Source organism: Rhinoraja longicauda, chromosome 12 (genome assembly GCF_053455715.1).
Source record: "Rhinoraja longicauda isolate Sanriku21f chromosome 12, sRhiLon1.1, whole genome shotgun sequence".
Lineage (NCBI taxonomy): Eukaryota > Metazoa > Chordata > Chondrichthyes > Rajiformes > Arhynchobatidae > Rhinoraja > Rhinoraja longicauda.
Window position 1 is genome coordinate 23,508,400 of NC_135964.1, and position 14,997 is coordinate 23,523,396.

Below are 14,997 nucleotides of genomic sequence, written 5' to 3' on the forward strand. Positions count from 1 at the left end.
TATATTGGTTTTCTCAATGCTATTTTATTGACCACCGTACATTTTATTAGTGGTTTGTAGTGCAGTTAGTAGGTCAGTGGTCTGATCAGCATTAGCTGCAGTGCATAGATCCACTTCCCCAAATTGTAACGGTTTAATGCCTGTAACAGTTTCTTAGGAAAAGCTTTTGAGGACCTCTGTTTCTATGGATACAATCCTAGCCATCAGTCTGTGAGTTGCTCAGGATCATGAGGCTGCTTGTCTGCCAAATACAAGTCAAACTAATGGATCAGTTTTTGACTAATATTGATTAAAATAGACAACTTGAATCAGTGTCACTGCACTGTGGTTTCCCGCAGTAGTTAATGAGAGGAATAATGTTGGTGTGGCTTTTTATCCAGTATTGGTCCAGTATCTTTTGCACTAACTGAACTTTAATCAAAATACTTAGATGTTGCTTTTATTTATATTGTTCCAGTCAGTTAAATATGCTAATTTTTGTCTTCATTTCCCACTCCCTGCCACCTCTACAATTATTTGTTAACAATTATTTTGTGGACATAGTTCAGTGACAGAACATGATTTGCAGAATGATTGAAAGTATATTTAGCTGTAAAAGTCGCAACAGATGATTAACTATCCACAACGTGTCAGCAATGCCTCTTATTATGACAGCAAGATAAATGGTTTTGCCACATGGGACATATCTTGGAATTAATTTCAAACACCACGCCGCCACAGATTTTGGACTGGCTTTTAATTTTTTGACTTCGAGTACCTTTTAATGTTGATGAGTTTGCCATTGTGCAAACTTCGCAGAAAGGTAAAATGTTTTATAGAAATATTTCCTTGAAACAAAAGAAAATTAATATGCAGTAACGTTCCCTTTAAAAACATGGTACCATTCGTGCAGTCTTTGCCGAATTAAAACTCTGGAGCTATTGATGCAGGTATATGAATTGTCACCAGTTAAAGATTACATGATGGCATACACAGTGGAATGGTTCAGCACTTCTCCAGTGACTCTTACAAACTTCGACACATCCACCATGGAAAGCGTACTGCCGGGCTCCATCACAGCTTGGTTTGGGAATAGTTCTGCCCAAGATTGCAAGAAATTGAAGAGAGTTGTAGATGTAGCCCAGTCCATCACACAGACCAGACCTCACACCATTGAGTACTTTGTATCAGATATTCTATATCAGGTACTCTGTATCAGTCTTCACCAGGGATGATGGTGCTACCATAGTAATGCTGAAAGAGAAGATAAAGACACTGGATACATTAATAATTGATAGTATGGAAGCAATAGAAGAGTTAACTGACCTTTAAGCAAACCCATTGGAATAAATGGAATGCATTCTAGGATTTCAAGGGAAGCATGGAAGGGCCTAACCATAATATTCCAGTGGTCTTTGGATATGGGAAGAGGGTGCAGTGAATACAATGGCACCAGTGGACAAAAGAGTAACCATTGTTCCTCCTTTGTCAAAAAAAGGGAGTAAGATAAATTGACCAATTACTGGCCAGTGAATTTACCCTCAGTGCTGGAAAAATCTTTAACGAAATTGAGCCTAGATAGATTAAGTAGCACCGATGGAAAAATTATTAATGCAAGCCATCACAGATTTGTTAGGGGTAAATCATGTTTAACCAGCTTGATATCATATTTGGATGAGGTAACAGAGTGTGTGCATAGACTTCCACAATGTTTTTGACAAGGTGCGACAGGCTTAACAGCAAAGTTGAAGCACATGGCATAAAAGGGACACAGACAGCAAGGATTCAAAGTCCTTATAAACACTGGGAAGTTCTGCTGAACCTTTATAAAATGCTAGTCTGGCCTCAATTTTAATTGTCACGTTATGGGAAGGAAGTAATCCATCAGAGCGGGTCCAAAAAAGATTTATGTGTGGTTCCTTTGAGGGACTACAGTTACAAGGAGAGTTTGAAGACCCTAGAACTATTTTCTTTGAAGAAGAGGGTGAGATTTGAGAGAAATATAAAACGATTGTCTGGAGAGTGTAGAAAAGGCAGGCTGTTGCAAGTGATGGAAGGATCAAGAACTAGATAACACAGATATAAATAAAGGGGAAGAAAATTAGGAGTGGAATGGTGAACATTTTATTTACAGAGTATGTGGTTGGAATCTGAATGCATTGTCTGCAGATGTGGTCAAGATAAATAGCAGTGTGCCTGTGAGAGGGAATTAGTTAATGTATGATTGAGAAAAAATTGTAAAGCTGGGGAGAAGGGGCAAAGAATGGTAAAGAGCCAGCCCAAACATGTTGAGCTGAGTAACCTCCATCTCTGTTGTAATCATTTGATGATTCAATGAAGTTCCACAGTCTTGAATTTGAGTTCTATCATCACCACAGAAACTAACTATTTTAGTTGGATATAGAGTTTATTTCTGCATAGCTATTTGTGACTAAACATACTATCTCCTTGACCGTATGTTAAATTAAGATTAATCAAATCAGTTAAATCTAATCAAAGTAAGTTTCATTTCATGGGGATTTTTGTTTCAAAATGGAAATGTGGCAACATCAGAATTCTTATATGTTTATTTAAAGTTTATATCTTTAAAATGTTGATGTAGGCGAGCTATCAAAATCAACATAACCCCAATTTGTTTAAAATAATGTATTGGAAATACCTGATGGGACTGACAATTTATTGCTATTAGCATGCTCAATTAAGGCAACGTCGATTAATATGTTTAATTGCATGCCACAGATTCTTCTTAATAATAAAATGAACAACATTCTGCCCACAGGCCACATCCGGCCTTCTAACCTCCACTCCTGCTGTGATGGTGATCGTAGAATGGAGGTTTTTGTATGAGAAATGCACTAAGCACAGAACCATGACCCACAGCACAGTTGGAGATGCCAGTGTCCTCAGCCCGCAAAAGAAGATGTTGTTTGAAGTTTCTTTAAGTGCAGTAAATCATCTCTTAATCCTGTGGCATAGTTCTTGCTTGATCAAAAAGTAGTCACTAACCAGCCATTCTATGCCCTGGAACCTCTCAGATCCAATCAGTTAGTGGTTATGAAAATTGATTCCACTAGTTCTATTGGTCAGGCTTGAAGGAGTAAAGTGAGTTCCTGGCCTGTACCTTTTCCCTTTGTTAACATCACAACTAATTGAGATACCCATTTTAGAAAATAGTAAAATCAAAATGTCCAACATTTAAACTTGGTGCAATAATTCCTGATTTAAAATTCCAGAGAGAGAAAGAGTCTAACAATAAGACCGTAAGTTTGGAGACTTTGGCAATAATGAGTCCAAGAACACAGCCATTTCTTGCTGTGCGAAGGGTCATGACTAACTCCTCATACAAGAAACTGGCAATCCCACCAAGGCACCAGCAGGGCAGAGATATCGGATCAGAAGTCAGCAGCTTTGTAACAGGCTGAGGGCCACGAGCAATATACATTGCATGTGTTTTTACGGGCTAGGTCACATGATTAACATGCTTTTTTTTTAAAATTGTGTTCATTTTAATCTCACGGTTAATTGTGACGTATTCAGTTAATTGTTTGACAACTGGCAAGGCATTGTATCAGTCAACAGGCTGGAATTGAACATTTACAGCTAATTGCTTATGAACACTTTCTTTTGATAATTCTTGTTCCACACTCAAACCCATTTTGTGTTTTGCACATTACTGCTGAGAGGACTCAGTAGGGCTATGCACTGACTTTCAGTGTCCCGGAATATCATTCAGTTTTGCTTTTACCTGGAGCAATTGACCAGGAGCAGCTGTGCATCCCTTCAGGGGAAGACAAACCATTGGAGAGTGCAGAACAAGGAATTGTAGATGCTGGCTTACAAAAAATGGCACAAAGTGCTGGAGTGACTCAGCAGGTCAGGCAGCATCTCTGGAGAACATGGATAAGTGACGTTTCAGTTCAGGACCCTACTTCAGGCTGATTGGGTGGAAGTGTAGTGGGTGTTATTTAAGGGAATGTTTGGAGATTTGGAGAATTAGAGAGATACTAGCCCGAGTGGACCCGTTGGGCCCAAACCTCTCCTGCATTGGTCTAGCATCCTCCCACATGGGGGGAGCACTGCCGCCAGGGGCCAGGGTGAATGGCCCCCTCCCCCCACATGTCCCCCCCACTTACCCACTACATCCCCCCTCAACCACCTTTATCCCCCCCTCCTACCCTCCCCCTCAGTAACCCACTCCATCCCCCCTCAACTGCCCACTATCCTCCCCTCCCACCCCCCTCAACCCCCCTTATCCTCCCCTCCCCCCCATACTCCCTCCCCCCCCCCCCCAACTCCCTCCCTCCCCCAGGGCCGGACGAGGAAAGGGTAGAGGGAGACACACCCCGGCCCCTGGCAGTGGCACTCCCCCCATTTGGCACCTGGAACAGCGACCAATTGGGCGTCGAGAGGGAAGTCGGAGCCAATCAATCGACCCCATGGGAGGGGGGGGGAAGCGGCAGAAGCCAATCAGGTCGTGGCAGAACTGACGTGGGAGGGAGGTGGTATCCTCCCGTTGGGCCCAAACGTCTCCTGAGGGCCCAGCAACCCCCATTGGGTCCAAACCTCTCCTGCGGGCCCGGTAATCCTCCCCCAACTGACGACAGTCACCCACTCCATCCACCCTCAACCCCCCTTAAAACTTTCCCGGGACTGGAGAGGGGAGAGGAAAGGGGAGAGGGAGCCACTCACCCCTGGCCCGGGCGGCCATCACACGGTCCAGCAGCAGGAGAGCTCTCCCCCCCCCCCCCCCCCCCCCATTGGCCTCCACTCCCATCATTCGGGCGGGTCCTGCTCCCCTCCGAGTGGCAACTCTCCCCCAATTGCGCAGTGCGGATCCGGCGGCCATCTTACGTAAGTATTAGATCAACGGGCCCCAACAACGCATGTGCAGACCCGTTGGGTTCCAATTGTGACATCAAACACGGAGGAGGCCAATCAGGACATGCCAGACCCCACGTGTGTGGGAGGTGTTAGAGGGATAATCAAATTTATTAAAGTTTAAAAAGTGTTTTTTTTAAGTTTAAAAAGCGAATTAAAAAAAAAAAAAAAACATCATTTGAACTGCAGGCCAATGGTGAGTAAGGTGGGCCTAAAATTGTTGCGCTATCGTGTACCATTATGGCTGTATTTCGAAAACAAATATAAGCACAAATATACAAGATGAGAGTTTTAGTAATATAAATATAAATATATACTAGACGGGCGTGAATATAGACGGGGGCGGACTCGTTTGCTTCTCAGATCCATTATTATTTAGCATTAAATATTTGATAAGGGTATCTCAGTGTTTAGGCACCATGTTATATTGGACCTGGTGAAGTAGAGAACTATTTTCCTGAGATGACTAGTGTACAGGGTTCTAATACCAGAGAGGTTTTGTCAGCTGTGGACATTTTAATAGGATACTTTAAATGAAGGACAATGGGAGTTCTGGTCATGGTGTTAGATTTAGAAATAAGTAAAATTTGTTCGACAAGAGATTAACCTTCTCTTGCATTTGGATCAAGTATATGTAATTTAAGTAATGTTCGTAGAAAAACGGCTATGTTGAAATAATTGCTTCACATTATTAAATACACTGGCTTGTATACACTGGAATTTAGAAGGATGAGAGGGGATCTTATCGAAACGTATAAGATTATTAAGGGGTTGGACACATTAGAGGCAGGAAACATGTTCCCAATGTTGGGGGAGTCCAGAACCAGGGCCACAGTTTAAGAATAAGGGGTAGGCCATTTAGAACAGAGATGAGGAAAAACTTTTTCAGTCAGAGAGTTGTGAATCTGTGGAATTCTCTGCCTCAGAGGGCAGTGGAGGCCAATTCTCTGAATACATTCAAGAGAGAGCTAGATAGAGCTCTTAAGGATAGCGGAGTCAGGGGGTATGGGGAGAAAGCAGGAACGGGGTACTGATTGAGAATGATCAGCCATGATCACATTGAATGGCGGTGCTGACTCGAAGGGCCGAATGGCCTACTCCTGCACCTATTGTCTATTGTCTAAATAGATTAATAAATGCCCCAGAGCTGGTAGCATGCAATTCTAAAAGATGGTGTATTTCTTTGTTTGAACTACCCACCGCACATTGAAAAGATTAAACATAATCCAGTTTTCAATTTTCTATTGTTACAATCTACTGATAGTAACGGTACTGAGTAGTGTTACATTATTTGATGACATTGTGTGAATTTTGTGTTTAGATTGGTTTAAAAATCTTCTCCATTCAGTTCATCGATACCTCCTTATACTCGTAACATTTGGGTGTTTGAAGGAAATAGTGAGAACAATTTCAAATTGTCAAAATCATATCAACCTGCATAGTTAAATGGGTGGATTTGTACACATCTTTCATTGTTTCAGTACAATTAAATCTCATTTGATGATCTCGTTGAACATTTTTCAACCAACTCTAATATTCTAAAAAGGAAATGTGTGGAATCTAAATCTTGTTAGGCACAGGAAAATGCTTTGCATGTTTCATTGCTTCACTTTGCTTCAAATGGAGAAAGGCAGCTGGCTATTTTGTTGAAGGGCAGTCCTAAATGACTACGCTTTTGTTGTTCTGACTAACAAAATAGCTTGAGTGGCACAGACTTAGAAAGTAAAGTCCAAGCAAACATTTTGAAAATGGGCAGCTTATCTGTGACAAAAGGCCAAGCACTTAACTTCAAAAAAACTAATTTAAACGTCTAGGTGGTCTGTCAGAAGTAGATGTTACTTCTCTCTCTGAATCGGCACCATGCGCGCCCAGTGGGGTTGTTTAAACAGCTCTTGTACGCAAGTGCAGGAGTTTGCCGTTGTTTAGTGTCTTTTCATTCCATTTACTGGTTCATATCAACTGCTAATTCTTTTTGTAGCAACAAGCTTGTTTACACCAGAGTTTTATTTTAAATTTTACAGCTGTGCTGAATCAAAATGGAGAATTTGCCAATCATCTGAATTTATTTAATCCGATCATACACAAAGTAAAAAATCTCCATCTCCGTGCCATTTTACGTTTGGCTCCAAAGGAGATGGATTTGACTTGAATCAGTAGCTCTTGCACTTTTCTGATAAAATACAAACTCAAAACCATTTTTAGATCTTGAAGTGAACCTCCCTTGTTTTCAATGCCTCGATCTACTTGAAACATTTACCAAGTTTCTGAACTAAACAAAAGCAGGTTGACTGTGCTATATCCATTTTGTCACTTAGCAATTGTTGCTGAAACACATAAAAAATAATTCTTGTTTAATACATTAATGAGAATGGATAGACTGCCCAGCAACCAATTATTCATCATCTAATTACATTCTTACCTTAGGGTGATGCTTTCCGAGAAACTCAGCTATATTAAATTGTAATGGGGCCCTGAAAATATATGTCAACATTTCAGAGAATCATACAGCGTGGAAACAAGCCCTTCAGCCCAACTTCCCCACACCAACCAACATGTCCCATCTACACAAGCCCCACCTGCCTGCGTTTGGCGCATATCCCTCTAAACCTGTCCTATTCATGTGCCTGTCTAATTGTTTCTTAAACGTTGCAATAGGCCCTACCTCATCTACCTCCTTTGTCAGCTCGTTCCATACACCCACCATCTTTTGTGTGAAAAAAATAACCCTCAGGCTCCTTTAAAATTTTTCCCCCCTCACCTTAAACCAATGTCCTCTGGTTCTCGATTCCCCAACTCTAAGCAAGAGACTGTGTGTCTACCTGATCTATTCCTCTCATGATTTTATGCACCTCTATAAGATCATCCCTCACCCTCCTGTGCGCCAAGGAATAGAGTCCCAGCCTACTCAACCTCTCCCTATAGCTCAGACCCTCAGAGGAACATTTCCTGCTTCCTTTTTAGCTATATTCTAATTGTGCGTGCATTTTTCAGATCTTGTGTAATGGATAAAGCAGTTGGTGCCAACAAACAAATTATCTAATGTTGGTTACTGGTTGTTTGTATTGTAGCTCTTTACCTTATATTGGCATAAAACTGAAGAAAAGAAAGATCTCAAGTGAAAATAGCACCTTTCATGATGTTGAGATAAACCAAGTTCTTTACACCATGTTAGAAAAGTGGTCATAAAATAGGATTAGGTTTCAAAGATATTTTATTTCAGAAAGGGATGTACTTTACAGCAGAATCTTCTGCCATGAGTACTAAATAAAAGAAGCTTTCAAGTTAATTTAATTCAGGGCTGAGTTGTCTTTTTACCAAAAATGTAAAGTAGTTAAAATGGAATAGTTCATGTATTTTAGTATGCTGTATATATTTTAGGTTGTTATTATTTTTGGAGACTCATTTAAATAACTTTGCAGTCCCACAACAAAGTTATGATATCTCACTTTGGGATTATTTTTCTCCATTGTTACTCTAATCCATGTACACAGGAATCCATCTTTCAATAGTTCTCAAATGAGTCACTTTAGGGAGATCATCCATTACCAGGAGCCCTCAGAGTTTGAAGTGCTCTTTATAATTGGAACTGTTGGCTAAACATTATTTGTACTTCAAGGAAAGGGTTTCCAGTGTTAACAAGGAGATGTTTCAGTCCTGACTCAGAAATATACTTGAAATATTTCACGATAGTAAATACTAAAAAACTGTCTTGGTCACTGTGTACAAATATACTGAAAATTTGTTCAGTTTTAGGATATTTATTGCATTTAAGCTCCAGAAAGAGCTCCACTTTTTTTGTACTTGACTTCTTTCCGCTGTATACAATAATACTTAGACCAGAAAATTTTGTCTTTTTGTTTGCTAAGTTTGTTAAAAGCAAGCATAATTTGTTCATTGTTTTCTGTTCCCTCTTCCTAATATTAGGGTGCACAATGCATTTGATCCTAATCATCCTGTTTTTGTCCTGACGCTCCTGCATGTTATCACTGCTCCACTTCATGGACTCGCCAATGCAATTGTCTTTGGATTTGACAGAGAAACATGGAGCCAGCTGAATTTAACCTCTCTGCAGGTAACAATCATTGATCAGTAAAAACTCTCATACATATCCTAAATACATAGTTTGCTTTGCTGCCTATCTTTCTCCTGAAGGATTTCCAGCAGTGCTTTCAGTTCAGAATTATTTGCCACAAATGTCCAGTTTTTGAGTATAGATAAAAGGAATTACAGATGCTGGTTCACAAAAAGGCAGCACCAAACATGGATAGACGACATTTTGAGTCAGCGTCCTTCTTCAAACATCTTCAGAATCCACTCAAACCATCTAGCACCACACTAATTTTATGTTACCCCACTTTCTCATCCACTCCCGACACATTAAATGTAGTTTACAGATCCAAATAACCTACAAACACGCACGACCCTGGTATGTGGGAGGCAACTAGAGCACCTGAGGAAACCCATGCAGTCACAGGGAGAACATTCAAACTCCACGCAAAAAGTGCTGGAGTAACTCAGTGGGTCCAGGGAGCATCTCTGGAGAAGATGGATAGGCGATGTTTCTGGTCGGAACCCTTCTTCAGACCTTCTTGGTCTGAAGAAGAGGCCTGACCAAAAACAATGCCTATCCATGTTCTCCAGAGATGCTGCCTTACCCGCTGAGTTACTCCAACACTTTGTGTTGTTATTCACGAATTGTGTTGTGCCCAGCAGTAATCTCAGTTGTTGATCAAATTGAACATGGTTCCTTAATTTAAATATATTTGGATGATGGAGACTACCTTGCACCAAAGAGACCACAAATTTTTGAACAGATTAGCTCATGAAGGGAATCAGGCTAACCAGTCTAGAAAGCATAGATTTCCCCTAGTGATATCCTTTGCAGCAGGATGTATTTAAATATTGGATCGTGACCTAGGTGTCAGGTTTTCATCACACATGCCTCGTGGATGCCATCATAAAATACATTATCATTTTGTTGAGTTTAGTTTAGAGATACAGCATGGAAACGAGCCCTATCGCCCACCAAGTCACCCCAACCATTGATCATTCTTTCACACTAGTTCCATGTTGTCCCACTTTCCCTTCCAGTCCCTACACTAGCGAAATTTACAGAAGCCAATTGACCTACAAACCTGCACATCTTTGCGATGTGGGAGGAAACCGGAGTGTCCGGAGGAAACCCACGCAGTCACAGACAGAATGTGCAAATGCCACACGGACAGCACACAAAGTCAGGATGGAACCCAGGTCTCTGGCGCTGTGAGGCAGCAGCTCTCAGCTGCACCACTGTGCTGTCCTGATCTCAGAGCGAAAACATAGGAATATCCAGAATTGCACCAAGCCCCATCCATTTCTACATCGTTCCAAGTCAGAAGTTCAGTATGTCACATAACATCACTCACGGCTGTGATCCAAAATACCTGAATCCTGGTCTGTTTTCTGGCTTTACAACACAATCTTTCAGAGTGACATGAGCAACTGCAGACTTTTAACAATATCTTATGTTGCAGAAACTTAATTTATTTTAAAAGGACAATCATTTTGCTTTTTTTAAATGTGGAAATTGCTTAATAATTTTACACTTGTAACCAACACACAAGGATTTGGAGACTGTTGGTCCTGTAGTGTGGTTTAGTTTAGTTTAGTTTATTACTGTCATGTGTACTGAGGTACAGTGTAAAGCTTTTTGTTGTGTGCTATCCAGTCAGTGAAAAGTCTATACATGATTACAATCAAGAGTAGTGCTGTTGTTTACAATCTCCAAAGAAAGGCTACCTCTTCTGGGCCAAAGCCTTGCAGACCAGCAGAGTTGACAAGGGAAAACTAATTTCAGGTCAAAAATTTCAGCTTTTGCGAATTGTGAGTAGTCTGTTGGTTGCAGCATTCCAGAAGTTGCTATTGCTTACTCAATGCACTATGACCATGCCAGAGAGAGAGAGTTGCTCCTAACTCTGCAAAAAAGGGGAAAATAAGTTAAATAAGTTAAATTCTATATAGAACACTGGCAAGAAATATTAATAGAATGCAGAGAGACTTGTCACATCATCAGAGAAGGTTTGAAGTACGAGAGAAACCTAGTTCGACCCCTTATCTCTTCACAAAATATCCCTGTGGCTCCTCCAAACAGAATCAGTCAAACCTCGATTTGAAATTCAGACGTTAAATTTACAATCTTTCTCTTCCGCTTGTCTGCTGAGGCATCCCTGAGATCACAGCACTTGTCTTATGCTGCATCAATGTGATCTCTGCGTTTCCAGTGAGCAAAAGGGTCAAAGCTCTGAGATATCTGTGCTTATTACAGTTATCTCCTGCTGCACCCTGCTGTTATACAGGTTAAGAATAATGTAACCCCAAAAAAATCACTAAATAACTCATCAGGCTGATGATCCGATTCAAGAATTTCAGCCAAAATTTAATAGAATTTTGATGTGGAAAATCATTTAAAGTTTTTCATGGACATTGTTGCTGTTACACCAGGTTATTGGCTCTCTAAGTGAAATAATTTGTTGTTAACTCTGGCTTTAAAAGTAATCTTTTAGCTGCTTTATTTTTGTAATTTTTAAATCTTTTTATGGTATATCTGATTTTATTATTTATCTTAGTTTTTTTCTAATTGTGATTTTGTTTTTCTTCATTTTATATTAGTTGATTTTTCCAGCATCAATAATGTGGCTTTAATGTTTGAAATTATACCAACATTATACCAAATGTTTAGCCCTTTCCCTGTTCCCCAGGTCAAAAGCATGTAGCTGATTTTTCTTCCGGTAATAAAAATCCCTCCTGTATTCTTAAAACAGCTGAAAAGATTAAGAGATCTTTGTTGCATAAACTGCTATTCTGTGCATTTTGTTTGGCAGGATCTATTTTCTTTTATAAAGTATTTAAAGTTTTCTCACATAGCCTTTTTTTTTTGGAAGAAAAGACATAAAACTGTATCAAGCATGCCCCTGAAATCATTGCTTTATTGCAGTGCATGACGTATTAAATTTTTCAGCTTGCTTTCCAGTCCCAATTTTCTGATACAACATTGATTATGGAGTACCGGCCTGGGCCAGTGCGCTACATGGCCCATTTGGAAAGTGATTCCTCAGACTCGTGTGACGATGGCACAGGAGCAATTTATTCATCCACCATGACGTCTTGGGACAGGAGGCCCTGACAACAGAAACACCCTTCAACTGAATATGTGCACTGTTGGACTCCGAGACAAAGGAAGAACCCCTCTGTGACACTAGAGATGAGCTGTCAACCTTCATTATTAATTCTAGGCTCTTAATATTTAATGTCATAAAACTGGAACAGAAGCTTCAGATTTACAGAGGAGGCACCGTGCTAAACACAAACACATCAGTTAAAGAGATTGTTCCTTTCAGCTGCCTCTGCTAGCTGTGATTCAAACTAAAGAAAAAGATATACCCGTACAAAAAAATGAAGAAAATTTGGAGTAAGTTGGTAAAATAGAGTAAGCATTTGCAACCGCGTTGTGAGGAGATTGTGTTTTAAATTTGTATTTTGTACATGAATTAAATTTGAACATTTTTCATACAGCACATCCTCTGCTTAGCGGCAAAACATTCTGGTTCAGATTGAGGAGCAAAATTATGATGTGAAACTATTGTGTTTGTTGTTATGCAGCATTCTCTGTGGGAAAAGAGGCTGTTTGTGGGGGGAGGGGAGAGGAGAAGAGAAAGTTGAAAATACACAATTGCAGAATCCTTAGCATCAATCAGTGATGAAGTGGTGGAGGCCCAACTACAAGTCCTCTTCAAAAATGTTTATAGTTTCATTTTAACATCATTCACTTAAGGTGCCGGAATGCTGAGGCAAAGTCTACCAAAACAAGGGAAACATTACAGATATCTAGATGTTCAGGTCCACAAAACAGTAGCTTACTTGCTCATTTTAATGTTGTATTGTTGGTATATTTATACTCTTGATGAGTTTTATTTATTCTTATAACGTTATTGATCCATCTGGTTTTCAACTGAAGATTTCCTTTGAAAAGAATTATAGAATTGTTATGGACTGAAAAGGTTGTATTGAAACCATTTTTCATTTGACTTCACTAGTTTTGTTAAAAGGTTTATAGAAAATATGTATACCATCTGACAAATTGGTGCAACATCATGACAGTAACAAAGTAGGAGGTGAATTAGCTTGCATGATAAAGTCAGATGTACACACAAAGTGCTGGTCTGGAGAAAAAGAATAGGTGATGTTTGAAAACGTCACCTATCCTTTTCTCCAGAGATACTGCCTGAACAACTGAGTTACTCCAGCACTTTGTGTGAATCTTAGGTAAAACCAGCATCTGCAGTTCTTTGTTTCTATATCATAAAGTCAGATGCAGCTTGGACCAATGTTCAAAAAAGCCTGGCTGCAGAAAGCCTCTTTATGCCCATATATAATATAAACTAGAGGCAATTTAATCTTATTTTCAAAACAAAAACTCGAGCCCTTTCTGCAGAGAAACTTTGGACGCTGGTGATACAAAACAAAATATTGCTGATGCTAGAAAACTGAAATAAAAGCAGAAAATCCTATTACTGCTTAGCTGCTGAGATTACACAAGTAGGATACCAGTAACTTTGTTTTGTGATAAGCTAGCATTAAGTAGGAATTCATATCAACATTTTCATTCATTCTCTCTACTTGCAATGAAGCTGTAATCTAGCCCATCAATGTTCACTAACCATGCTTGTTCTTGCTGACCTATGGTAGCTTCCAGCTGATTAATGCCTCAGTTTTAAAATTCTCATCCTTGTTTTTATATCCCTCCTGAGCATTTAATTCTCCTCCACCTTCATAACTTCTAACCTTCCAGTATGGCGTCTTGATCATCCCCAAAGAAAGATTCAAAATGCTGGTGAAGGGGCGGCATGGTGGCGTAGTGGTACAGCTACTGCCTTACAGTGCCGGAGACCCGGGTTCGATCGTGACTACGGGTGCTTGTCTGTACGCAGTTTGAATATTCTCCCCGTGACCGTGTGGGTCTTCTCCAAGATCTTCGGTTTCCTCCCACACTCCAAAGATGCACAGGTTTGTAGGTTAATTGGCTTGGTATAAATGTAAAATTGTCCCTAGTGTATGTGTGTGGTAGTGGTAATGTGCAGGAATCATTGGTCGATGGGGACTCGGTGGGCCAAAGGGTCTGCTTCCGCACTGCATCCCTAAACTAAACTAAAACTCAGCAGGTCAGGCAGTATCCTTGGAGAACATGGATGGGTAACATTTCGGGTCGGGACCCTTCTTCAGATTGAATAGGGATCCCAATCCGGGATGCTGTCTGATCCGCTGAGTTACTCCAGCACTTTGTGTCTTTCCTTGGTAAACCAACATCTGCAGTTCCTTGTTTCTACATCTTCATCATCCTCAAGTTTAACTGGACCAAAGGACACACAAAGGATTGCAGTTGCTGGAACCCAGAGCAAAGAACAAACTGCAGGAGGAACTCAGCCTCAACTCCTTTGCCTCCTCAGATGCTGCTTGACCTGCTAAGAATCTTCAGCAAGTTGTTTTTGCATGAATCGGACCAACATTGGCCCTGTTTATTCAGCTCCTAAGGCCTTAAGCACTGGAATTCCATTCTCATCTCTTTCTCTCTTTTCTCTCTTTTTTTCTCTTTTTCTTTCTTTCCTAATATAAGATGCTCCCTAAACCCTATCTCTTTGATCAAGCATTGGTCACCTTCATTAAGATTTCCTCAATGGCTATGTTTAAAAGTATATTTGATTGTGCCTATATGAAGTTGCTTGAAATGTTTTGTGTTAAAAGCTTTTATAAATATATGTTGTCTTCGTAATATCTCAGATCCAATCATTTATTTTATGAAATCTATCTTGAGTGCTTAAATAAGAATAAGAGCATATGTTCTAGAAATAGATCTTTCAAGCAAACTAGGTGTTCAATTCTTTATCCTTTCTCTATATAGTTAGAATTTGGACCATTCTTTAAGATATGAACCAAGAATTTCAACTTTGGCAGAATGCAGTGTGGGTGATATCAAATCAAGAGCCCATTACACATCCTGCCCTTTTTTCATTTTTATTGACATCATGGAAAGCAAAGTTGGGGGATAAAAGGGTTTTGGTAAAAGGGTTTTGATAAAAAGGGTTTTGGTAGAGATCATAACACATA

At 40.0% G+C, this 14,997-nt stretch overlaps 1 protein-coding gene across 1 annotated transcript in view; it reads left to right on the top strand.

Moving 5' to 3' along the window:
* Positions 1-14,662, top strand: part of LOC144598778 (uncharacterized) — a 121,314-nt gene extending 106,652 nt beyond the window's left edge. Inside the window, exons 12-13 of the mRNA XM_078409181.1 lie at positions 8,782-8,929; positions 11,855-14,662. Coding sequence (XP_078265307.1) covers positions 8,782-8,929; positions 11,855-12,019 — 313 coding nt within the window. The 3' untranslated portion in view covers positions 12,020-14,662. The remainder of the gene's footprint in view (positions 1-8,781; positions 8,930-11,854) is intronic.
* The last annotated feature ends 335 nt before the right edge of the window (positions 14,663-14,997 follow it).